Raw genomic sequence first — 27,027 nt, 5'->3', positions numbered from 1 at the left:
ACTGAGTTGCTGAACTGCAAGGACAGGTCCCTCCATCTCAGACTGAGGGTGAAGGTGTGCTTTTGGTCCTTTTCAGCCTGTCCAGCCCAGCAGTGCTGAGGACCTCTAATCACACCTGAGGGCTTGGGAAGATTAGTCAAAACACACCCTGTTCAAGTCAGAGACATCAGCTCTAATCTTGTCCATGTTCAGACATGGAGTGACTCTCCTCCAGCCCAGCCTCTCCCTGGATGCCTTTTCCAGGCATGCCACCCTTCCAGGGAAGTTAGGAACGGCCCTCCTGGCTCTTCCTCACCTTGCCCAGTTCCCCACATGTGATAGGGCCACCAACAGACCCCAGCAGAAGGTATGGCACCAGCAAAAGCACACAGTGACTCTCCCCAGGGCAGCCTTGCAGCTCTGGGCTCTCCCAGAGATCATGCCAAAGAGCCACATGTGCTTTTTTTTCCCTCCCAAAATAAGTTTTCTAACAGCTTTTAAAGATCCCATAAACCCATGGCATCCATGATGTCCTGAGCAAGGCACTTCACCACCTCATTACAAATGGCATGAAAACATCTCCCATTGCTTTCTTTGATCCTCCACCTGCTAGTCTTGCTGCATCTACTGGGGTTTATTTGCTTTTTTGTTTTAAGTTTGATGAATCTAATAGTAAACACCTCATGTTGTGCATGATTTTACAGAAATCTCTAATATTTCCATCTTCAAACTTAATTCTTCAAGGAATGAGTGCTTTAGAGAGCCCTTTGAAGTCCATCACATCTGCTGTGTATTTAAGGCTTTAAAGCAGCATTAACACATACATAAACACTTGATGACTGAGATCCTGTTTTCTTAAATATTTATACAACCCATGATTTAAAAACTAGATCTTTTTCATGAGATTGGTGTATTTTCTAGTAATTAAAAATAGCTGGCAGCTTCAACTAGATATTTGACTTATGTCTGTGGAGGCCACTTCAGTAAAAGTGACAGCTGACACCAACAACTTCAGCAGGACAGTCCTGCCCCCCAGATTTTGTCTTACAAACCCAAGAACACTCGAAGCAGGAAAAAGGCACGGAGAATTTTTCATGCCAGGAAGGAAATAAATCTTTTTTTCTGGACATGCTGGGGTTTTTTTTGAGTTTATTCCCTGCAATTAAAAAGCATTTGCCATTAAGATGCTTTATCCACTGGGGACTTTCCATTACCTGGCTTGCTGAGAGACAACACTCCCCCCTGCTCTGTCTGATCTGGAACACGATTAATTAAATTTAGATGACTCTCAGCTGAACCAAAAGATGGCTCTAGCTACCCCTTATCCTGCTGCTCTAATTTAGAGGCCTGGGGAAATTCTGAATAAGTGTTTTTTGGGTTTTTTTTTTTCATTTAAAAACAAGCAGAAAAAAATACATGCTCTCTTCAGAGCATCTTTTAGAAAAAGGAGCAAACAGATCAAAGAGAAAGGTCAAGAGAGTCACATGCTTGTGTTCCAAGTGTTCAGAGTGCTGCAGACACACCAGCCATGCAAAACAACAGAAAACAAATCAAAACATTCTAAATAACCATCTCTTTCCCCAAACCGTGTCTCTATAGCCAAAGGATAAAGAAGGAAAACACTAAAAATTGAAGTCTGAAACACTGTTTTCTCAGGGATATTAAGTTATTAATGTAAGACATCATCTCTGTCTTATATTTCATCTGAACCAAAAAAAAATCATCTTAATTCTGGCTTCTGCAGAGGAAGTCTAGTTATGCAACCACAGGCTACAAAGACTGCATAGCCCACCTTCCTTTAAGAACCTTTTCCCAAAAGCAGTTACATAAAATAATGAAAAATTTAATAAGCAACTGCTAATATGACACTTCACAATTGTAAGACATACAAAAGTAAAGAGAGATAAGAAGCTTAAAAAAGCATCTCTGCACGAATCAAAGCAAAGAACTAAAGAACTTAAACTTTGATTTCTGACCCTCCCAAATCAGATGATTTAACATTTCAAATTCATGATATTTGCGTGGGCACACTAAGGAAGGTCATCTCGCACTCTATATGAACTGGGCTCAGCCAAGGTTCTGACATCTCAAAAGTGAAGTTATACAAATGCATTCCCTTAACAGTTCCATGGAGCCAAGCTCCTGACATAATAACAAATTCCTTGAACAGTTTCCCATATTGATGCACTAACACAAAAAAACACCCAGTAGCAGACAAAAATTTAGTGTTTTGCTTTATGACACAGAATTAAAGAACGCCCCTATAAAGAGAGGGTATTTCTCCAGCTGAGGAAGGCACCTTCTATTCATGCTCAGCTACACCATTATTGAGAAAAGGGATGTTTTACCAAAAAAATTATGAGAATTATCCAATTGCACTTTCTGAAGGCCTCCGTAGGGAAACCATCTTGATAAACAGCTACAATATCCCTTTGAAGTAATTTCTTATATATCAAGGAGAAGAAAATTATACCAAGCATACTGCAGTTGAGTTCACTGTTCCACTAAGGAAAAAAAGATTAATTCTATTTCAGGTAACATTTTTTGCTTCGGTTTTGGTTTTTTTGGGAAGGGTGAGGGGGAGGATGTTTGTTTTGGGTTTGACTGGTTTATTTTAACACAATGAACTAAATTCTTCAGCTCCCTCTAAAATTTTTCTGTAACTCCTCCAGACTGAACTACAACTCTTCTCCTCCAAAGCCACTGCTGGGCTTTTTCACCTTTGCCAGATGCACTCTTTAGCCACTGTCACTTGGGAGGAAAAGAAGCACATTTGTTATAACATAATGTACAATTGTTTAGTCAGGCACAGCACAGCAGCAACAGAACGATTCTCTGAGTCACACAAAAAAAAAAAAAAAAAAAAAAAGACAGGTAAAAGGCAAATAACAGTAAAAATATTTTAGAATGGTTCAGTGAGAATACTTTTCTCAGAGGTTATTGGATCTTAATTATACCCCAGTCTCACAACACTTGGCTGCATTAAGCACACATCAAGATGATCACTTTATTTGACTATTTTTGTGTTTTAAAATCATTTCAATAATTCAGAAGCTCAGGGTTGGGACAATCAGCATCTAAAGAGAATAACCAGCCCATGTCAGACCTGTACAGGGCTTTTCCAGTTCCTCCTTTGCTTTTTCCTTTCCCCTTTTCTGCTCTCCCTCCTTTGTATTATATTCTTCAACCCAATCCCCTTCATTTCACCCCTCACACCTTACTGGTTCTTGGCATGGGCACTACTGATATTATCCCCTCCCTTCTTCACTGCTGGTTCAAGACAGGGAAATATTTTGATTATTCAGGCTCTGTAAGAAAAATATTAGGTGTAGAGTATAATACAGAAGGTATAACTATATTAGCATATTTAAAACACTGTTAATGCAAAAGCTCCAATTGACTCTTCTTCACTGCAATTTAAAGTATTTTCATTTTTGCATCTGAAGTTTCTTTGCAGTCGCCCCTGTGCTTGGGAGGAAAAAAAATTACTTTCAGAAACTATCACAGAGTTTATTACTATGTAAATAAACACATCTTACTCATGTTTTCTTCATCGTCTACATCCATTGTGAAATATCTTTGCTGGTTTCTTGGCTGGCAGAGACGGCTTCTTTCTGGAAAACAGGGAGGGGGGAGATTTAGGCTTTAAGGTACCAACTTGTTAGGTAAAGTTTTAAACATCCTTTAAAAGCAGCAGCCTGGGCCCAGGCTTGGCACTGGGCTGTCTGGGTAAATCCTGACTGAGGATCCCTCCCAAAACTGAGATGTTCATCAGTGACTGAAAGGTGCAGCCTCAGTCTGCCAAAGGCCAGAGTGGGACGATGAATGAGACCACCATGAGGTCTCCCCAGTCTCCTCCAGGCTGAACAAGCCAAGTGCTCTCAGCTGCTCCTCCTATGGCTTCCCCTCCAGACCCTTCACTTCCTTCACAGCCTCCTTTGGACAACCTCGAATAGCTTCATGTCTTTTTCATACTGTGGTGCTCAGACCTGCCCCTAGACTCACAGTGAGGCCACGCCAGCCTAGAGCAAAGCGGGACAATCTCCTCCCTTGCCCTTGCTGTGCCTGATGTCCCTCCCGGCTGCCAGGGGACTGCTGACTCCCACTCAACTTGCCATCAAGCAGGATCCCCACAGGTCCCTTTCCGTAGCACTGCTCTCCAGCTCTTCACTCTCTTCATGTCCTGGTCTGCACACACAGCCAGGGTTGCCCTACCCCAGGAGCAGAATCCAGCACTTGCCCTTGTTGTTATACTTCTTATGTTTGGTGACTGCCCAGCCCCTAAATTCACTGAGGTCTCTCTATAGGGCCCCTCTGCCCTCGAGGGAGTCAACAGCTCCTTCCAATTTGGCAGCAAATTTATTTAGTATGCCTTTGATTCCTGCCTCCAGGCTGTTTATGAGGATGTTGAAGGGCACAGGGACAAGGACAGAGCCCTGTGGAACCCCACTGGTGACTAAACACACACCTGATGTCACCCCATCTACTTCTAACCCCTTGTGCCCACCCCCTGAGACAGTTTGCATTACACAACATCAGCACACTCCACTCTAACAAGAGGAAATTAGTTGACTGTAATCAACAAGACCTGTAAATAATTATCACCTTAATTAGCACATCACACCGGCTCCAGTTATTCCTGCAGCACCACTTTGTACTCAGAGACAAAAGGACTTGAACAATTCCTGGTTTAACTTCTGCCAAGGAGGTAAGTGAGCTCCTTGAGCCAAGCTAGAAGTGAAAAAGGCTGTAGAGCTGCCCCACACTTCCACACCATGGATAAACCCTCCTGAGGAGCTGGGTTATCAGCCTGGGCTCAGCACCTCACCCCACAGCCTGAAGGAGAGAAAAAGCAAACTCCTGTCTGCTCAAAGCAGAGGCAAACACAAACTCTACTTGCATAATGTTCTTTAAAAAGAATTTCAGTGTGCTAAATAATAACTGTGCTAAAACAGATTCTGAAAGCATCAAAGAAGATAAACAGCCAAGGACACTTGACAGAAGAGCCCCAAGGCACCTAAGAGATGCAATCCAGTGTGAATGCAGCCAAATGCCACTAAGCTCTCTGTTTTAAGCTTTAACCATATGTGTTTAAGAGTTAGACTACTCTTGGCATATAAAGAACGGTCACCTTTTTTCCTATTCCTTTCTCTATAAAAAGAATGCATGAGTACAGTTAGCAGCACTCAGGTCCTCCCTGCAGTGCCCACAACCGCACCAGCAGATCACTCTGCTAAAGAACATAAGAGTCAAATAACCACTGACTTCAAGACCTTCAAGATCAAGTCCACCCTTTGAATACAAGCATGTCCACTGAACCAAAGCATCAAATGTCATGTCTATTTGCTTCCTGAGCAATTCCAGGGATGGTGATTCCACCACTTCCTAAGGCAGCCTGGTAAGGCTCCTTTACTCTAAGCACATCACCACAAGACTGACTGTGTTTTATACAAGTAACTGATTTCCATTACAACTAATTTCTAACCATCACTCACTTCAAATCAAAAATACCTGGAAGAGAATGGATCAGATATTTAAACAGTAGGAAATGTTGTGGATGTCCCAACTCCAGCACTGTTCAAAGCAGGCTGGGCAAGGCCTTGAGCAATCTGGTGTAGTGGGAGCAGTCCCTGCCTACAGTTGGGACTGGATGATCTGCAAGGTCCATTCTAATCCCTTAACATTCCATGACTCTGTGAATAATGTGTAGGAGACAGTACTGAGTTGGGCAGGGAGAATTAACTCAGTACTCTGTGTACACATCTATCTTCCAAACTTCCTCCCACTGTAATCCATGGATTTTTTTTTTCCATCTAGCTTTCAAAGAGAGAGGATTTGAAAATTAAGAAAAAAGGTTTTTCAAAGTCCTTCCATATAAAATAGGACCTACATATGCCCTCAGAAAGAGAGGGGAGATTTTTCACAAAATGGACTCTGAGCCTGGGCTGTTCTCTACAAAAAAAGCTTCCTCTCTTGCCAAGGCATGCTTGATTACTTCTGAAATGATTAGTGATTCAGTTATTCCACTTTGAAGAAAGATAAGCATTTCTGGCTTCTTTGACCTTCCAAACTTTTATTCCAGCAGTAAAACTGCATTAATAAACACATTCACTGCCTGTAAATAACCCCTTTAGCAAGTTATTTTACATCCAAGAACATCTCAGGTCCTACAGACACAAAGACTCCAGACGAGGTTGGGTAATGGTCAGTGGTAATGCTCAATGCATCTGAGCAAGGACGCCTTCCAAAAGGACTCCACTGAAGCTGAGCATCTGCCTTGGACACCAAGGTATGGATGATAAACTCCTGAGTTTCGTTCCTAAAATCCTGCTATGGGATAAAGAGCACAACTACAGTAACATTCTCAGCACTGCAAAAAACTTCTATTTGGGGGAAAAAAAAAAAAAGATATAAGGGTAAAGGAAAAAGCTTAAGTGCTGTTCAGAGATTAACAAAGCTTTCAAAAACAGCAGTGAGGAATAACTGCCATAAATACAAAGTGATTTGGGTCAGCGTATTTACAGCACATTCCGTGTGGAATGGGGCCGTGGCAGAAGCCAGCTCCATGGCTACAGGGACTGTTTTCTCTCAGGTATACTGATAAAATAAATTGAGGGTTCGACTGCACTACACTGGTGTAGCAGAGGGGAGGTTTTTTTTCTTCATAACACAGAGCAACAAACCTGCACCCAGCTCTTACCTAAATTCACTCGCTGAAGCCAAGGGATTCTGCAGAGCAGCACAACCTGAAATGTTCTGACTATAAAAACCTCTCTTTTCCTAGATGCATTAAAAGCCAGACATATCAAACAGGAAAACAGTACCTAAATGAATGCTAATTTAAGTGGAGCCAGGAGAAAGTACACTTTTAATGCTCTCCTGGTTTTTAAGTCTATAATTCCTGTAGAGCATTTCCAAAGATAGGAAGAACATCAGAAGTACTTAAAAATGCAGCAGCCAACACAACAGAATTTGCCTTTATTTCCACAGGAGACTACTTGAGAAGATTTTTAGGTAAATGTTAGCTATAGCAAGTACACACCATATGGGGACTTAAGAGATAACCTGCATTTCTTCTGTTTGAGTATCCTAGGTATCAACTGCATGCAAAAAAGAGTTGTGGAACACTCTAAGAGTTATCTTGGTTTATTCTCATCACTGAGAGAAAATCTAAGTATGTCTTGAAAGGGAAATTTAGCAGCTAACAATGCTTTACATTCAGCAATTGGCACATATGCAAAAAATCCCATTAACTTGATAGATGACACAAAACTATTAGAAAACAATGTAAGTCAGAAAGCCGTAGTTTTAAAGAAATTTTAGAATATTTGTTAAAAAGTCCTCTCCTTTCAAACTTCTAAAATCAAGTGAAAAAAAAAATATGGAAATGGATCTTGCTCAAAGTATTTCTAACAAACTGGATTCCTTATGAATCCAAAGCGCAAATGCTCAAGTTGCAGCTGAGGTTCAAACCTCACCTGAAAACTACGTTTACAACAGCACCACCAGCACCCCTCCATCGACTCCTCTGTTCCAGCATTTCAATGCAGCAATTAAAGCCCTACCTTTCCTCTCGGATCGCTTCATCCTCCTGCGTCTGCGGTGCAGTCGGGCCGTGCTGCAGAGGTTCCCCGTGCCCACAGCCATGGCTTGATGTGATGCCATGCACCCTCTACCACCTGTGCCACTCTCTCCCAAAGCAGCAACAAGGTATTCCCAAAAGGAGGGTTATCCCTGTGCTTCCTCTGCCCAGCCCCTGGAACCATGGAGTGCACTGGCGCACAGTCCAGTGAACAGAGATGAGTGAAGGATGCAGCTCACCCTTACTGCCAGAGGCACACGTGACAATTAACCCTTGGTCACACAAAAGGGGCATGGAAGGACAGTTCTCTTAGAAGGACTAGATCAAAGACATCCTCACTGCTGGGTGTGGAAAAGCACAATTAATTTTATTATGTTATTAATAAAGGAGGGCAACTCTTCAGTCTTGTAGCTCAGAAACAAGGAGAGACATAAGCAAGGAAATATTAGACAGCCTAGTGCACGAAGCAAGATGCTTTCAGCATCCTTTACAACTGTTTCTCATGTTCCCCTTTCATACACTGCCTCAAAAGGCACAGAATGTATTTGGAAATAGCAGGAATACGTAAATATGCCAATCTCAAATGTACTTTAGTCACAGATTTTCCACACAAGGGTTTCTATCAGGCCTGACCAACAGGCCTCCCACCGTCAACATTACCTGTGGTATTTCCCAGCCGTTTCATAAACTAAAAAGTAACATGTGACATTATGGGTCAGTGTATAAAGTGGTATCATCCTGTTTCCCCACCTGAGTGACCAACAAACATATGCAGATCCTACAGATCATCAGCACAGGCTGAGGACTGCAGCCATCCTTTAATCCTGCCCTCAGATTAAACCTAACAGGACAAAAAAGCACTTTCCAGCAGGGAATGCCTGCAGGGACAAGCTCCACAGCCTTCTTCAGCCTGTTTACTACAGAGATTTCTCTGACCAGGCACCTCCAGCTGCTCTCAGACCCTTATTTCTCAGTTCATCAGGAACACAGCACATGATTGAATCGAGATCATCTCTGGTTGATGACTTACATGCACCATCATATTTTGACAACTATCCAAGGCTGGCATTTTTTGAAAAACATCGCCACTGGCATCTTAAATTAGCAGTACTTCACTAACCAAACCAAACATGCTTGAGCTCACCACTGGAACTGGGATGATGTGCTAACAAGGAGTTTTACCTGCTGGCACTCATTCCCCAGATCCCAGCTTTTGTATCTCCAAACTGTGATGGAAAGCAGAGACTGAGTGACTGTAATTATTTCTGTCTGAAGCCTAAGCACTAAAAGCTTCGAACTTCCCCACGTCAAAGGAACTGATGTTCTACTTCAGCATCCATGGTATTGGACACTACTTCTCTGAGAAGGAAGGAAGAGCAACAGGATCATTTGAGCTCAGTTGACACGATTTAGAAAGAACAACTAACCATGGAGGGACAAGCCATCAAAAGCCACCCCAAGACAATACCAAAGTCATATGTTGACCACCAAGAAGCTCAGAAGGAAATGAGTCCTATCTAAGAACAACTCCCCTAACTAGCGCTGTGCCTAATTTGGTGTGCTGTTCTGCACACTAATTAACAGTTTCAGGCCAAGTTTCACAGTTCAATACACAACAAGCTGTGTGTGACAGACCAAGGGCATGGAGGGTGGGGTATCTACATTTACACAGCTTTGATGGAACTGCAACACTGACAAAGAGAGAAAGGGGAAAAAAAAAAAACCCTTAGGGGGATGAGAATTCATTTTGCATCTTTGAGAAAAGAGCACAGTTTGTAAAATGCAAAGAGCAGCCTGTGCAACTACTGAGCTCTTCACCACAATTCTTTCAGCTGCTCAAATTTTTACTGCCCTGTTCTCAGCATGGCCAAGAAAGAGATACATAACAACGCGTATTTCTCCTTCCTTCTGGGGGAAGAGATGCCGCATTAGCTACCTGAAGTCAAAAGTGACTTTGCTTTTGATAATTACTTCATCTGCCCTAACGTGTCAGAGATTTGATTCACAAAATTTGGTGTAAAGACTGAAGAGATTTCTTCAGGTCACCTTTGCAGCCCTCCTCTCCAAAGCAGCTCCTACCTCTCCCAACCTCGGCTCCCCAAGGCAGTGACTCTGCGGCATGACACTCAGGAAGGAGGCCTAAGACAAGGCCTTGAAGGATGACAGCTTGGAAGGGAGAAAAAGGCCTCTAAAATGTGATTCTTTAAAAAACATACACAGTACACTTGGGAGAGAAACTTGGTGACCCCGCTGCAGGTGTAACATCAGCAACAGTTTTAGGAAATAAAAAATATCATAGAAGCAAATCACAGAGCAGTGGTTTGAGTTGGAAAGGACCTTACAGCTCACCTCTTTCCAGCCCCTGCAATAGGCAGGGACACCTTCCACTAGACCAGGTTGCTCCAAGCCCTGTTCAACCTGCTCTTGAACAATTCCAGCAACGGGGCAGCCACAGCTTCTCAGGGCCTCACCGCCCTCACAGAGAACAATTTCCTCTTCACTTCTAATCTAAATCTCTTCTCTTACAGTTTAAAACTACTTCCTCTTCTTTTATCAATATCTGTCCACATGAAAAGTCACTCTCCCTTTTTTTTTTATAAGCCCCTTTTAGGTACTGGAAATTCACAACAAGGTCTCCCAGAGCCTTGTCTTGTCTTCTCCAGGCTGAACAACCCTGTAATAACCAATCAGTAATATGTATGAAGTTAAATACTCAGTATCCTTAAATATATTATAATGTCCACATGATTAGACAAAAGCAGGTTGAAAACCAAAGTAGAAGGAAGTAAATGCTGCACACACAGAACAAAACTATGGCATTCGGCGTTAATGCATGTGCTGGAAGCAGTAAATCCCATAACATCCTGTATTTCAGATTTGACACCCACTGAGGCATCAAGGAGAAAATGAGCTGCCCTCTCTCCAAAGAAAACGGAGTTTCCAGGTGGAATTTGGGACCTACCCAACCCCAAAACTCCCATTTCACCTGCATCACTGAAGCAGGAATGCAGAGACACTACACAACTCAAGCATATTCCACCCAAATCCTAGAGGTAAACTAACCCAGGTGAGATCAGAAGCAACACAGCAAGACTGATGGAAAACTTCAGCATCTCCTCAATTCTCTGCCACCTAGTCCAGTGGAACAAAGCCAGACTATTTTTGCATGGATTTATGACTTGTGATAGATGGGGTTTTGTGATGAAGGATTTGTGAGCCCAACTTTGAGACCCTGCAGCTGTGCCATCTCTGGTCCCTTCCCATTAGGTTCCCTGGCAGCAGGAGGCTCCTATTTTACATATATACAAAGCATATTTTTATATATCACATGTCATAAGATAAATTTTTAAATATATATCACATGAAAATCTCCACACACCAAAACAGCCTTGAAAATCTCATTTACTTACAGATTTGGCCCCTGTTCTCAGTTTGCTTTACATACTCTTTGAAGAAACACTCATACACTGTATTTTGTAAGCACTTTTAAAGATCTTTTTTAATTTATTTTTTGCTCCCACAAGCAAGCTGGGTACTTTCCAAGCACAAGGACAATATTACAGGCCAACAGCAGTTTTCCTTTAGTTTTGTGTACTTCAGCAAGAACAAATATAAATTAGCATCAACTGCTAGAATTAGTAGGGGCTAAACTACAGCCTGAGAAGCTGCTCTGCACAGCAAATTCCAGTTCCAGAGTTGCTGGCTGCATATTGGGAACCCCAAGTGCTCTGATCTATACCTAAAACCTGAGTTTATTGGTCGGCTTGGAGTCTATTCCACAGGTGATTAAATCCATTACAACAGCACCATCTGCTGTTACATAAATAATTGAAGTTGCATCTATTGTTCCCTTGACCAAGGAAGTTTAGAGCTCTGCTCCCAATTGGAAATAACTTCAGATGTTTGCAGATTTACTCCTTTGTCTCTAACCTTCTTACCAGATTACTGCTAGGACTGAACATCTCATTTTTAACCTATTTTTTTTTTTTTTTCTGAAGGACTCCTCAAGTTAAGCTGTGCCAAGGGAAATGTAGGTTGGATATGAGGAAAAAGCTTTTTACACAAAGGGTGATAAAGGACTGGAATTGTCTGCCCAGGGAGGTGGTGGAGTCACCGTCCCTGGACGTGTTTAAACAAAGACTGGACGTGGCACTGGCTGCCATGGTTTAGTTGAGGTGTTAGGGCTGGGTTGGACTCAATCTTGAAGGTCTCTTCCAACCTTGTGATTCTGTGTGTGAGAAACCTGTAACTGTCAGAAATGTATTTATGATGTGCCACCAAGGCAAAAGCAGTAACTATTCAGAGAGAAAAACTGCGCAGCCTAGACTTCCCAGTGAGTAAAATTACTATTTTCAACATCATTTAAAAGATAAATGATACAGCTATCCAGTGCTAAGGAAAATAACAGCTAATTGGAAGAAAAATCTGAAATAGTTTTAAAGGAGGTTAAAACAGACTCAGATCTTGAAGCTGTTTCATAAAAAGAAAAAAAAACAGTCACAGAGGCAGGCTGATGGTTGGGATTAGGAGATAATTTGTAAATTTATTTCCTCTTTTCCACCAAAATCAGTTATTAAGCTTTGCTCAAACACTCTGCAGACTCTCAAATCCTACATGCCAACTCTGCCTATTTACTTTATTAATATTTATTGGATACAAATTTGCACCCAGAAGGGTAACTAAGTTTTCGTAGTGTCAACTTGATACCCTTAGGTATTTCTAACCATTATCCTTGCTATTTTCAAGCTGCTGATCCGATAATTGTGAAGGGATTTAGATTCCAAACACAAATAAGAGTTATAGATAAAACAATAAAGTACCAAGTAAGTGTTCAAATACATTAAGATGAAGTCTCTCCTCCTCCAAGTTATGAGCCAAATGCATCAATCAGAAAATAGAGAATCCTGCTCCATGTTTACAAACATAATGTGCTTACCTTTTTAACTATTGGAGACACATGCTGATTCCGCAACCTGCAAGAAGAGGAAATCCAGTCAATTGCTTAGTTCTTTAAAAATTTGTACATTACAAATGGCAACTTCTGACCTTACAAAGGACAAATTTCTGATTCTCTAAAAATAAACAGTCCATACTACAGATACACAGTCCCAGAGCCAAGTCTTTTGTAACCCTAGCAAAAACCATTCTGGACATTCCTGGTTGGAAATAAAAATAAATAGAAGAAATGAAGACTCAAGGTGGCTAATACTGGGTGGTCAAAAGAGACATCCCTAAGGTACAAGCAGTTATGTCGTAGAACCCAACCTGCAATCTCTGCACCTTCTAGGAGAGAGGGTCAGTGAAAATGCAGTAAATAATGGTTTAAAACCAAAATAAACATCTGTGCTATTATAGCCAACTTAACTCTGAATTTGCCTTCAGGATCTCATCTTGTTATATATATTTTTTTTTTAATTTAGATCTTCTCAGGTTTTATTTTTAGGGATTCATTTTCATCCATATAAAAGGCCCCTCATACAACAAACCCCCTTTCCAAACACCACTTCCTTGATCCCACTGACATCAGACTGCATTCTCCTGCAAAAGAGGAAAAACCTTCAAGTACCAGGAGTGGGGTGGAAAACAACTGGCAGATGTAGGGTAAAACACACAAACCCCATTTTTAAGGTCTCTTTCCAACCCAAACATTTTAGTGATTCTGATCCTAAGGAGGATACAGGATAACAGGGATGCTGTCAACAATTTTTATTTCCACAAACAGGCACAGCTGTTGGATCAGGAACAAACAGCTTTAATTTAACAGACAACCTCCTAGTTGTAAAGAAATACTGATGGGGCCTTACCAGTGGGAAGAGCAGACTAAAATCACGATCACACAGCCCACGAGAGGGTGCTGGTACCCTGCAGAAACCTGCACTGGATTCGAGTTACACAGAGCACAGCTACACAACACAACCCCATGGCTGCACCATCTCCAGTCTTAAACTAGTTTGGTCAAAAAGGGATCTGACACAATATTTAAACTCCATAAATTAGCATACTGCATCGATTCCATCCCAGCTCTTCTTAAAGCTATTTCAATTTCCCAACACTACATGGTGATATTTTCCAACAAAAATAAAAAGATCAATGTAGATACCACATTGGTCTTGGCATAAAGCAGGAAAAATGCCCAGAATACCCAGTTCAACCTAGTGTTCCCATATGCACAATAAAAACTTTCAAACTCTTGGAATATGAGCTATAAATTAGGTGTGATGTGAAAACGTCCTATTTGTGGCAACAACCACCAAAAATGCGTTCTAAAAACAAAGTTTTGATAATTCTCTTACTATGCGAGCGTTGCTTAAAGTTACAATTAATCCTGAGAAAACACACTGCTAATAGCTTTTAACTAAGCTCTTATATTAGTATACCATTGAGTTAATTTAGACTCCACATTACCTTCCTTATACGCAACATTACTCCAGTCAATACTTCCCTAACAAAATAAAAACAACCCACGAAAATTGAGACTTTAAATTTACCACTGAGAACCACAAGCCCTTACATATTGACAGCTCCACTGAGTTTTACAAAGAGCTAGCCAGGGTTAAGAACTAGGAAAAAAAAGCTTATCTTAGTAGTTCTTTTGTTATACTGTGAGCAGTAAAGACGGGTGAAGGAAAAGCTGAAATTTGTAACACCTTAAACCAGTAAAAACTCTAAACAGCAAAGAAAGGGAAATACCACTATCTTATAAAAGCCAGGAACAAAACTCTGATCTTCAGCACCAGTCCTACCTGGCTCTGTCCAGTGGCAAATGGCAATTTTAGGGCTTATTTAAGTCACAACACACTTCCCCAACGCCTTCTGCAGAGAGAGCCTGCCAGAAGGGCTCCTCTAGGAGATCAGCACTTTGCCACAGCATCTCCATATCATTACCTTGCAAAAAATCCAATAAACCAATTCTTTGTCTCTTACTAGTGAGTTAATTTACCCTAAAAAGTTCAGAAACATGTCTATGATTCCTCCCAGGGCAGCAAAGGATACTTGAAAATCCTCTGAAGAACACAACATGATGGCCGTAGGAATATCTTCAAATACTAACTTCTTTTAAGATCAGCTGAGAATATTTCAAGGCAATGAGAACCAAAACAGACATCTGAGGTACCATGTCCAGACATAAACCTGCAAAAACCACCCAAACACAAGGCACTAACCTGGAGACACTCATCACCAGTCCTATGGTCAGGATAAAAAACCACCGCTTCCAACTGTTCTGTATTTCCTTTCCTATTTATTTTACTTCTCTTCTTTGTTGAAAAAGAAATCTGTTGAGACATCTCAACTGTCGATGCATGACAAAAACCACAGGTATGTTAAATCCAGTGCTTTTGAACAGTTTGGGTTGGAAGGGCTCTTACAGCTCATCTCAATACAATGTCCTGCCATGGGCAGGATATTTGCCACTATCCAGGATATTTCAAGCCATGTCCAACCTGGCCTTGAACACTTCCAGGGATGGGGCAGCCACAGCTTGTCTGGGAAACCTGTACCAGGGCCTGCCCACCCTCACAGGGAACAATTTCTTCCTAACACCTAATCTAAATCTCTCCCCTCTTAGTTTAAAACCATTCCCCCTTGCCCTATCACTGTCTGCCTGCATAAAAGTCACTCAGGGAATGAGAGAGATGTCTTCATGCAAGACTTTGCCCCTGATCCCAGAAAACAATAGTGTGAGGCTCCACTAAAAGATAGGACTTTAAGAAGTGCATGGACAGTGCTCTCAGGCACATGGTGGGATTCTTGGGATGTGAAGGACCAGGAGTCGGACTCCATGACCCTTGCTGATCCATTCCAAGTCAGGACATTCTGGGATTGTGACATGACTTGGTTTTCATACACCAAGTCACGAGTCTCCACCATAAACTATAAACACAGTTCAACAGCACAACTGCAGAACTGGGTTTCCCTCTGAAGACATTTTCCATCTAAATATGAAGAGACTATTTGACATCTGTGATATACTTACTTCAGTTTATCAGTCTGAATTAAAGAAATAACAGCACAAATCCAACCCACATTCCCTACAGCCCTTTTGAACTGCTCATTTAAAATTCTAAAGTAAATTAAGAAAGACTAGCAACTGAGCACCACAATGAAAAAAAAAGTTTAGGAAAAAAAAGGACATATATGTTGCAATTGGAAAAAGAAATACAGTTTATACAGGATACAAACTGTCAAATGCTTCTCCTCCCCCTGATATAAAACAAACTCTTTTTGAACGTACAAACAGGTACTTTTTATACACAAGACACTGAAACAAAGTTCACTGACACTTCAAAAGCTATGAAAATTCAGCAGCTATTAAGCAACAGGAATCCATGGATTAAAAAAAAAAAAGAGAGAATGCTACTCCATCAAGTAATATCCAAGCTTTTACTGCAGGAATCAAACAAAAGTATGTTCATCATTTATTCCAGAGCACGCAATTATCCAAAAAAATGTTAAGGAAGAAGCACAGTAAGTTATTTTTCAAACATTCTCTCACCAAAAATGGGTTCACATATTTCCATAGTATCAGCAAGAAACTCTTCACTTGTAACTTTTGATTTTGCCATCCCCTATGCTTGAAAAATTATATTCACTGGCGTACTGGTACATTTGGCATCCTAAAGCCTAAATACAAAATTTTGATACTGAAACAACATTGTTTCAAAATCGAAGGTTTTGATGCCACTCCTCTTTTCACAGGATGCTCCCATGTATAAGAGCAGATACCTTAGAAGAGAACGTGATTAAAGCCAAAGGAATTATTAACGTGAGCAAAATTACCATACATGTCTTCAGGGGAGCTTAGGCTTTAATCTTGTTGTTGACGATTTCACTATAGCTAGCGTTTAAACATTTACATTACTTGATTAGCTGCTTTAAACATTAGTCAAACTGCAACAGTCCAACAGTGCAACCTCCAGACTAAGCAGCAGCTTTTAAAAGGCAACAGAATTTAAGAAGTCACTTGTAATTTCTCTGTTCGGTCTTGCCAGTTTTTAGACAACAGGTAAAAAAGAAAAATAAGGGTTTCTTACTACAGACAAACTGTGGACAAGAATTTAGGCTACAGGAGCAGCAGAGACAGGAGAACTCACCCATCCCACCACACTGACCAATTCTGACACTGGAAGATGCCCCACTTTGGAGCAGGTGTTGCTGCACCAACTGATAAAACTGCTGAAAGCTCTTCTCAATGCTACAGTGATCATCCAAGATTTGCAGCTCAACACATTCAAAAAAATACCTGTAAATCTTCCTTCAAGCTTGTTCTACATATGTGCAGCACCTACTAGAGGAAGGCAAATCTTTCTTCCTTTGAACAGCAGTGGTATTCTCCAGCCTTCACAACAAGGCAGATTTGATTGTTTTCAGTCTTACTCTCACCCTAGGGCAAAGATTAGATGCATGTGAACACTGTACTTAGCATTAGTCTTCAGAAAAATGCCTCAGAAATCAATGTTTAATAAGAGATACCAAGTAATTATCACTCAGTTTAACAGTGTTCGAAACCATGAGATTATGTAGTGCATTAAGGACGTCTGAGTATCTTCTCCGGCTGTTACCATGGGAAGTCACTCTTCACAGTCCTTAAATGAAGTTTATTGCTTCAGGAGTGCCAGAATAATGCCCTTCATTCCCTCTGCTTCCAAAGACAGGTTGGGATGGTTGTGCCGCTGCCTCCAGCCTCTTGGTGTAACAAGAGACTGCTGACAAAGCTGGGAGACAGACTGGGAATCAGCAAGGCTGGGATGAAGTGCGCGTACTAAACCATGCCTGCTGTGATACACCCTTCACTGGGAGCTCCCAGACCATGCTTGCAGCCTCAAGGACCAATGGGATTTATTCCTCGATTTAAAAGCAGAATACTAAAGGAGGCCAAGCGTTGCCTCTCAGCACCTGACAGAAGACAAGTGACACGACAGATTTAAACCACTCCCCCTGCTGAGAAGATCCAAGAGGCAGAGACATACCCACATACAAAACACTGCAGGAAAAAAAAAGCCCAGACAACAAATTTCTTCAATTTTGTTGACAAGAGGCAACTTGACTGCAGTACTGCCCAAAGATGACGATAAAACAGTAGAAGAGGGTGCTGCAACTTCAGTAAAAAAGAGTTCACCAAGGTACAACGTACAAGCTGGAAACAAGGCTTAACACAGTCACTGATTGTGCACATTTCATAGTTTCAGAATGGTTTGGGTTGGAAAAGACCTTAAAGACCATCTTGTTCCAACAGGGCAGGGGCACCTTCCACTATCCCAGGTAGCTCCAAGCTCCATCCAACCTGGCCTTGAACACTTCCAGGGATGGGGCAGCCACAGCTTCTCTAGGCAACCTGTGTCAGGCCCTCTCGACCATCAGAGCCAAGAATTTCTTCCCAATATCCCATCTAACCCTGCCCTCTGTCAATGGGAAGCCATTCCCCCTTCTCCTTCATTCCAGGCCTCTGCCTGAAGTCCTTCTCCAGCCCTCCTGGAGCCCCTTCAGACACTGGAAGGGCCTCTAAGGTCCCCCCAGAGTTTTCTCCAGGTGAACACCCCAGCTCTCCCAGCCTGTCTCCAGAGCAGAGGGGATCCAGCCCTTGGAGCATCTTCAGGGCCTCCCCTGGACCCACTCCAACAGGCCCATGTCTTTCTTGTGCTGAGAACCCCAAACTTGGACACAGTACTCCACATGGAGTCCCATGAGGGCAGAGGGGGAATTTCAGGGTTATCCTTTGACTCCCAGTGCCAACCATTCTCCATCAGCCTGCAGCTCACCAATTGCTTCCCCCATGGGAGATACAGCACAAGCTGCATCTGCTGTGCACAAAATGCCAGAAAGCACAAACGACACCAGGGGAAAAAAAAATCATGGATTGCATGAATGCACCCAAAGCCAGGGCACCCACCAACAGCCTTTTTACCAAGATTAATACTGTTTTTTTAAATGTATGTTATGCATGTAACGGGGAAGAGCTTTGGAGCTCTTTATTCCTTTAGGTTTAACTTGCACCTTGCAGGAACTCCATGCACAGGGAAGCTAAAAGACTGTGAAAGAAACCTGAATCACACTGTTTTCCCAACAAAGGATTGCATTAGCTGGAAAACTTGTTTCCAGGTCAGCTGTTTTCTTGCTGCTTCTCTATGGATATTAATTTCATGCTTTGGGCAGAGCTGGATACCACAGCGGAGTGATGCAGGGATAGGACCAGACCACAGCAAGGACTCTGGACACATAGTGGCTCTCACCCCACCACATCCAACAAGGAAAATACACTAAGTGTCCCAGTGCAGCAGGGAGCCAAAAACCCAGTGACTGCATGTTAAATTGAGTTTTCTTCTCCACAGAGGCCCCCTCTGAGGCTGTCCCAGAGAGGAAGCATAGCAGCAGCATGCTAAACTAGAAGTACCACCTGTCTGTGACTCAAGTCTCACTGACAGTCTGCATTTCCATAGTGGCGACTTCCAGGATTCTGACATCTGTCTCATCCCTACAATGTTTTAGGAAGAACAAGCTGCTGGACTTCTAAGAATATGAAAATGTTACATTTCACTTTTACAGTCACATTTCTGCTTTTCTCCAACTAAAATATGAGCAGATTTGAAGAACTTCAAGCTAACTTTTGATGCACCTTGACTTCCCGCCAGTCTTCTGAGATCCTGGAAGCCTTCCTCAGGATCTGGCAGGCAACTGGCTGTCATGGATCTCTCTAACTAAAGACTGCCTCAAACCACCGTTAACAGAGCAGTTTCTTGAATTATTCAATATCAAGTTACTGTGTGTTAAAGAAACAAAAAAAAAAAACCCAAAAAACCAAAAAAACCAAACCAAAACAAACACAAAAAAAAGAAAAGAAACGAAACACAAAAAACAACACACCACCAACCACACTTATGGTGTAAATTCTGAGTGCCATCACCACTCAGGTGTGTGGGCAGAGTGTTTGCCATCACAGAATATTAGACATTTTTCAGCCACGTTGTGCAGAAATGGGGCTTACCACCTTCATATTCAAGAAGCTGTAATACATCCCAGAGTTTGACAAGACAAGCAAGGGAAACACCCAGAAGATTTTGGATAGGGGGAGGAGGAGAGCAAGAGAGAGAGAAGTACCACTAAAGTTGGAAAATACCTCTAAGATCATTGAGTCCAGCTCTTAAGACAGGACCTCCATGTTCACAACTGAATCACGTTCCCAGGTGCCACATCTACACAGCTTCTGAACACCTCCAGGGATGGTGACCCCACCACTGCCCTGGGGAGCCTGTGCCAGTGCCTGGCCACCCTTCCAGGGAACAAATTTCTCCTACTAGTCAATCTAAACGTGCTCTGGCACAACTTGAGGCCATTTCCTCTGCTCCTGTCACGTGTCTTCTGAGAGATCTATCCCTACCTGGCTACAACCTACTGTGCGGGAGTTGTAGGGAACAATAAGGGCCCCTTGAACAAAAACCACATCAGAGGGCAACTGGACCAAAACTTGTGAGTTTATCAAGATAGTGACTCAAGACGACATCAAGGGCTGAGATGTTGGGAGGTAACTCATACATTTATTTTCATTAGCCTTTTTGAGCTCGGATAAAAACTGATAAATAACAAGTGAGGTTATCTGAAAAGCCGAGTATTAAAGTTGTTCCTGATAGCCGAAGAAAACATGACAAATGGGAACTGAAATGCTCACTTACACCTATTTTATTTACTACATTATTTACACAAAGTAGCCCCAAAGAATCTCCCAGCAAGACAATCCTGAAACTATTTAGAGAGGAAAAATTAATGAATAAGTGATGAAAGTTCCAGATCACAGAATCCCAGATTGGTCTGGGTTGGAAGGAACCTTAAAGCTCATCTCATTCCAAATCCTGCCATGGGCAGGGTCACCTCCGACTATCCCAGACTGCTCCAAGCCCTGTCCAACCTGCCCAGGGATGGGGCAGCCACAGCTTCTCTGGGCACCCTGTGCATAGATGACTCTGCCCAACTTAGCTACCTCCTGCAAATCAGCATCATGGCAAAGCAGAAGGCAAATAGAGAAGGACTACAGGATGACAGATGGCACAGGGAGCTTGAGAGAAGTACCCTGAAGAGCTACTCAGTCTAGAAGAACGAATCAGAGTCTGACTGTACAAATACAGGAGGAAAGGGAAACAATTATCAGTCCTGGAGGAGAGCACTGTACAATTCAAAGGCAAGAAATAGTCTATGCTTTTCAGGCAGAATTGATACATGCTGCAAATACTGGCAGAGCAAGTACAGTATTGGACTAGCCCCAAGCACATCTATTCTTCTACAGCCTTCCAGAAAGCATATCCAGGTGGCCCCAGGAGAAGGGCAGAGCTACCAGCCTTCCATGCGTGCCACAGGCAGGCACCAGCCAGGCAGCACCCACCACCAAGCAGCCATGAGACACCAGCCTTCACCTGGGACTTGGGGCACTTGCCTGTGATTTTGCTGGAGACCAGAGAGTTGTGTCTTCCCTGCCCAGCTGTATTTCCACTCCAGGCAAAAGCGGAGCCACCCAAGACACCTGCTGCCATCCTCCCCATCTCACAGGGCACACACATCCCTGGACCACCATCACATCCTTCCCCTGTCTCTGCTGCTCCCAACACCTGCAGCAGCACATGTATAAGGTCCAAGGACGACCCCACCAGAGGTCCCCAAGATTTTAAAACAGTAGCAGATTACCAAGCAGACCAGCATTGCTTCTGCACAGACCATGGTGCACCTGCACCAGGTAAGAGGATGGAAAATCCCCGTTCCCCTGGCACACCAACCCAGGGGAGCAAATAACTCAAGACATAACACTTCCTTCAGGTTCAAACAACAAAAGCACAGAGAGAAAGAGCCATCTAATGCCATCAGGACAACTTAAGAGATCTCAGCCACAGAAGCAAAGAGTCTATCAGTTCATTTGCCAAAAAAACTCCATTGTTCATATGCCAAAAAACTCCATGTTGAGTGGAATTTGGATTAGGAACCTACTTTAGTGACCTTTTACTGTAGTTATTTTTAGACTGAAGTTTTAATTCTGGAAAAAGTACTGAAGATAAAATATTATACATATGCATGTATTTTTAATATATGCACACACTGCATGGATTTTCTGTGAAGTAAAGAAGCAGCTACTGATTCAGAAATATAGGGAGTTGGCTGTTCTCTCAAGGATAACCTATGCACTGTGAACATGCACTGTACAAGACACCAAAACTTAGCTCTGTGAGGTGAAATCCTCCAATAAGAACATCAGCAGCCTCCTAAGATAGATCCAAAAAGATAGATCATTTATGCAAAACTACCCCACTGCACACACATTAAAGTACTATTCACGAGCGCTGCTGCCAGGACAACTTCTGGAGCAAGAGAAGTTTGTATGCATTTTAGGTGACAGTGGATGTAAAAATATCTATTAATACAACTTTTGTATTATTTTGTATTTTTACAATTTATATCCAATTTGGACTACAGCAACATCCCAAAGCTAGGCAAGAAAACACTAGAAGACAGCAGGGAAGGTCTGTGACCCAGGGAGATACACAAATACCCGAGCCAAAACCATAAATAATGTAGCTCTGCTACACAGAAAGCTACCAGAAGAAAAATTCCTTCCCCTACTTTCTACCACAGCACTCTAAAAGCTATGACCTTCAAAATATTGGCTATTTTTCCTTAGCTTTAAAAGCAGCCTGCTTCAGCTAAGCTGTCCTACAGATCAGGTGATACTCTGGCAAGAGAGGAACAGTCAATAGCCATATTCCTCAACAGAGCTTTTATTACAACAATCAAATGCTGTACTTCCAGTTCCTTCCATATTCACTGAAAGCCATCAAGAGCAGTTACTTAGGAAATGTTCTCATAGCTATCAGGGAACCTCACTTAAGTCTGGAAAGCAAACTTGAAAAGAAAGCAAATCTATTGAACAAAGCACTGAGGAAAGAACATACTGAAAGGGGAACAAGCCACAGCTCTTCTTGGGGTTGTCCTGAGCAGGGCCAGGAGATGGACTCAATAACCCTTGTGGGTCCCTTCCAACACTGGCTATTCTGTGAACCCTGAACTTAAAAAAGGCTTCTGCTGAAAGCCAGCAAGGGCATCACAGACACTGAGAGAAGCTGTGGGTGTTCACACCCACAGGGCTGGGCAAACTGGCCCCAAAAGCGTCGTGGCCCACCTACAGCTGGGCTGCTGACTGAAGCCTGACTGAAGCCTGCCTCTGTCTCAGAAAAAGCACACAAGGAGGCCAAAGGAGATGGAAAATAAGCAGTGGGGTTGGGAATACTATCCAGCAGCGCTGGGTATTACCTGGACTGCAAAAAAAAAGCCAGCTAGGCATCATGATCTGAAACACAATGAGGAGAGGGAAAAAAGTACAGAGTTATAGGAACATTAGCTATCTTTATTTAAGCCATATTTATTGAAGTTGTTAAGAAATTAAAAATGAATACTAAGAATCTATAAAATATAGTTTATATAGTATTTTATATAACTGGGATGTGTCAGCAGGAGCCTCCCTCCCTCCCTCCCGGCGGCAGCAAGGACCCGCAGCCTGGAGGCCCCGGCCCCGCCCGGTACCATGGAGAGCTCCCTCCTTCCCTTCCTCCCTCCTAAAATGGGAAAACAAAGGTTTGCCACCGAACAGCCGTTTTCCCTTCCAAGCGGGGAAAAAAAATAAAACAAAACCATCTCACAGACTGCATCTGAGGAATTTGTAAGCAGAAAAAGTTCACTTGACAGCACAGAAGTTGCGTGCATGAAGAACGATGCTGCTGTCCAAAAATATGAATAAATTATCATCTTGGCAATAAACACAAGCCAAAGCTCAAAAGAAGTATTTCATTTCCAGGCAAGTTCATTCATAGATCTTACTAATAGTGAACCTGATTCCTTTAGGAACTCAGGAGCAGCAGAAGGAAAAGCATATAAGAAGATTAGGTTAATACTATATTTAAGCATATGTAAGGACAGTGAATGAAATAGTGATTATTCGCTCATTTAATTCAAGAAAAACAACCACTTACTAAGAATAGCTTTCAGGGGATAAGAGAAGATAAACTAGGCTGCACTAGAGAAAAAAGATCCAACACAGCTACAGTAGTACTCACTATCCCTCGTTATCCATATTTGTCAGCACTGAGATCTGGGGAAAAAGCATCAAACAAAGCACCAAGCAGGGACAAACTACCCAAAGGCTTCCAGACTGATGGACCCTTTCCACTAGTTGGGAAGCTTTCCCAAGTCATTATCAGCCTTATGGAAAACAGCGGAGTTGTGTTTAACATAACAGATTTTTGCAAGAGTTTCAAAGACACGAGAAAAAACAGATTTTGCGGATTTGATGGAAGGACCTGACAGTCCTTGCGAAATAGAGGAGGGGGGCTACTGGGCTTGAGCTCCCAACAGTTTGAGCATGTACAGTAGATTATGGAGTGAAGACAGGATTTTCTCCACTTTCACAAAAGCTTTTTCTGGGAGACTTCAGCCCTTTTTTGGCAGTACTTTGCCAAAAGCACAGGCACACGCTCCCAACCAGACCTTGCTGCTTTCGCTTGCATCAGCTGTGCTTTTCTGTCTCATGTTCTTGAGAGCTGCTAATTCAGTGAAGGGTCCCGATTTAGCTTCTTATTAATCAAACTCTGAACACTCATTAGTGATGGAAGCACAATCCAATCACAAACTCAGAGGCAGTGGACATGCCCCATGAGCTCATCTCTGCACTCACCCTCCTCCGAAGGGAGCCTGTGCAAGCTCTCCCACCTCAAGCACAGAGGTGGAGATGTGCAGGATTGTCACAGAATCATGGAATCATCAAGTCTGGAAATAACCTCTAAGACCATTGAGTCTAACCAGTAAGCTACGTCCCTATGTGCCACATCTCCGTGTTTCTGTAGACTCAGAAGCGTGTTCCCCACTCCAAATAAAACACTGGCATGCACACCCAACCCACAACTGCCAGGATCACTGGCCTGAGTTAAGCATTAATTTCCAGCTCCTCTTTGTTATCAAAACACAGTATCACATGACATCAAACTGCAGAACACCACTTGGCACTGGTGAGCGGCGGGGAGACAAAAAGCATCTGTAAAAATATCACTACAAGGAGGTCCGTATAATACACATTAAATCCCAGGAAAGCCTATCTGCTCTCAGCACTGGAAGGATGGCTTTTCTTGCTATTAAAGTGCTTCCAACCAAGAGAGGGGCCGCAGCCCCAGAGAAGACATCAAAGCCACCACTGCGGAGAAAATACAAGCATTGTGCCACACAGCTGCTCTGAAAAGCTTACAGGTAAAAAATCAGGAATATGTTCTAGTCCAGCTGGAAAAGATGATTCTGGTTTAACAGACAATAATGACTCTGCAGTTACCTGCGGCTCCACACCTGTGAACAACACCCAGACTTTGTGCACACTCCACAGGCAACACGTCTAAGGGGCTGCAAACCTGCACAGACTCAGCATCCAAATGGTGCTGTTCAATCAGCTGACACGTTTTAGCGACCAAAACTACCAAAATTTAAGAGAGAGAAACACTATTTGTCTTCTTGATTCAGAAGCTATTGCAAAGGAGATCTCTCCCTACTTAATATACCCTGGTAATTTCCATACTGTGGAAAACACCCGTGCTACAAAGTGCTTTCCAGGTGTAAACTTGACCAAAAGCTATCAGGGTTATAAAAGTGAGTAAGCATCCAACAAAAGAGAAGTTATCTCCTCCTCCTTTGATCTCCCAGTGTGAGCTACTTGTGCGTGTCAAGAGCAAGCTTTAAAACCTGGGGCAGTGGAGGAGGGATATAACCCCGGTTCCCTCACAGAGCCAGCTTTATTACAAGCTTCTCCCAAACAAAGCACAGTTCAGCCATCGGCTTATATTCATTCTTCTCATTTTTCAGAGATTTAAATATACCACCACAGATCCTTTATCTTTGGCTGTGAAAAACATGGCAACTCTAAGGCCAAAAGCAGCATTAAAATGCATTCTCTTAGTTCGGTTTTAATCAGAATACATTTTTTTCTTCCTATTCTGTGGACCACGCTAAGGTTCCATCATCTAGAGGGTTGCACTTTCCCTCAGACAAAGCCTACAGAAGTGTTTTCCTTCAGAACTCCCCCAAATCCCTGGTAATTTCTGCTGCATAAATTTCATGATCTGTGGTCCGGACCTTGGTGTTTATATTATTCCTAACCGGAGTCTTCTGCTAGAGTTGCCTTATTTTACATTAATTTTCCACCTAACCTGCAAATTTTATTAATGAAAACATAGAGCTAATCACGCATTTTAATTAAAGATCCTACTATGCTCTTACTGGGAGCCATCTAAAGAGTTTTAGAGTTGTTTTATTAAGCACTCAGTATCTGTGCTCAGTATTTGAGGTGAAAAATTAAAACACATTCTGATACCAAATGGCCTCTGTAAACAAGGTTTTATAAAATCTGCATCTAAAGAAAGAAGTCAATGGTATTCTTCTTCTCAGTTTTCCAGCAGAAATATTAGAGCATAACTAAGCAAGGAAAACAGCAGTGAAAGCTTAAAGGCTCATTTGCTAATAAAGTTGAAGAGCTGAGTAACTCAACCTAAATCAAAATCAACCTCATTTCAGACACACTGAACACTTCCAGCAGAAGCCGTTCAGAACGGCAGAGGCAAGTACTAACTATCTCTGCAAATCCCAAAACCTACAGAGACTAAATGGGAAAAAATACTCCTAGTTGAGGCTGCCTCTTAATTCCTATGTAAAAACTTTATATCCACATTACATGTGACAAATGAAAGAAACTAGCATTTAGCATACGTGCTTGTTCTCTTTTTGATCAACTTTTAAACAGTTCATCTCTTTTCAGAGTTGGTATGACAAAATTAATAGCAGAAAGGAGGAGCCATTGGTAAATTGAGTCCAGAACAAAGGTAAATTGACACTGGTATAGTACTCACTATAGTATTTACTATAGGTAAATAATTTCACCTAAGGCCCATTATAAAATCGTTTATGCAACTTAAAAGTATCATAAAAACAAAAGCACCAGGCAGCACAGTAATCAGAAAGTACCTTCTGCCGTGCAGCACCAAACTCACCCCCAACTGAGGAAGATTTCTACTTTAAATTCAAAATATGGTATATTCCTCATATGTTTTCTCCAAATGAGGATACTCAGGATACTCTTCATCTTACCTAGGTCCAAGAACTCCATTCTGTTAAAATCTCTTCAACTAAATCCAAAAATTCCTCAGCAAACTGCTAAACAACCCTTCCTTTTGCATTTCTGCCAAAAGCATTCTGCACAGAAAAATCCTGACCCTGGTGTCTTCCTCCACCTATAAAAGGACATTATTCCAAACAACTGCAAGAGCCTTTACAGGGAAATTTAAAATCGTTTCCTTTGTGCTTCAGCCCCCAGGGGCAGGGTGAGGGATTGTACCCAAACCTTTTGTTTTCATCACCTATGATGATGCAAGAGTGCCTCTTAGATCACTCCTCTCCACTTTCACAAC

The 27,027-nt window shown here is 42.2% G+C and overlaps 1 protein-coding gene across 1 annotated transcript in view; it reads right to left on the bottom strand.

Annotated features, from left to right (window-relative positions):
• Positions 1-27,027, bottom strand: part of ADARB1 (adenosine deaminase RNA specific B1) — a 67,494-nt gene that overhangs the window by 35,754 nt on the left and 4,713 nt on the right. The window contains exons 2-3 of the mRNA XM_066189508.1: positions 12,498-12,534; positions 3,519-3,593 (exon numbers count right to left, since the gene is read on the bottom strand). Of these exons, the coding sequence (XP_066045605.1) occupies positions 3,519-3,546 (28 nt within the window). The 5' untranslated portion in view covers positions 3,547-3,593; positions 12,498-12,534. The remainder of the gene's footprint in view (positions 1-3,518; positions 3,594-12,497; positions 12,535-27,027) is intronic.

This window comes from Chamaea fasciata, unplaced genomic scaffold (genome assembly GCF_029207755.1).
Source record: "Chamaea fasciata isolate MVZ Bird 193981 ecotype frontalis unplaced genomic scaffold, bChaFas1.0.hap1 SCAF_8, whole genome shotgun sequence".
Classification (NCBI taxonomy): Eukaryota; Metazoa; Chordata; class Aves; order Passeriformes; family Sylviidae; genus Chamaea; species Chamaea fasciata.
This window is presented reverse-complemented; position numbering and strand designations above follow the sequence as displayed.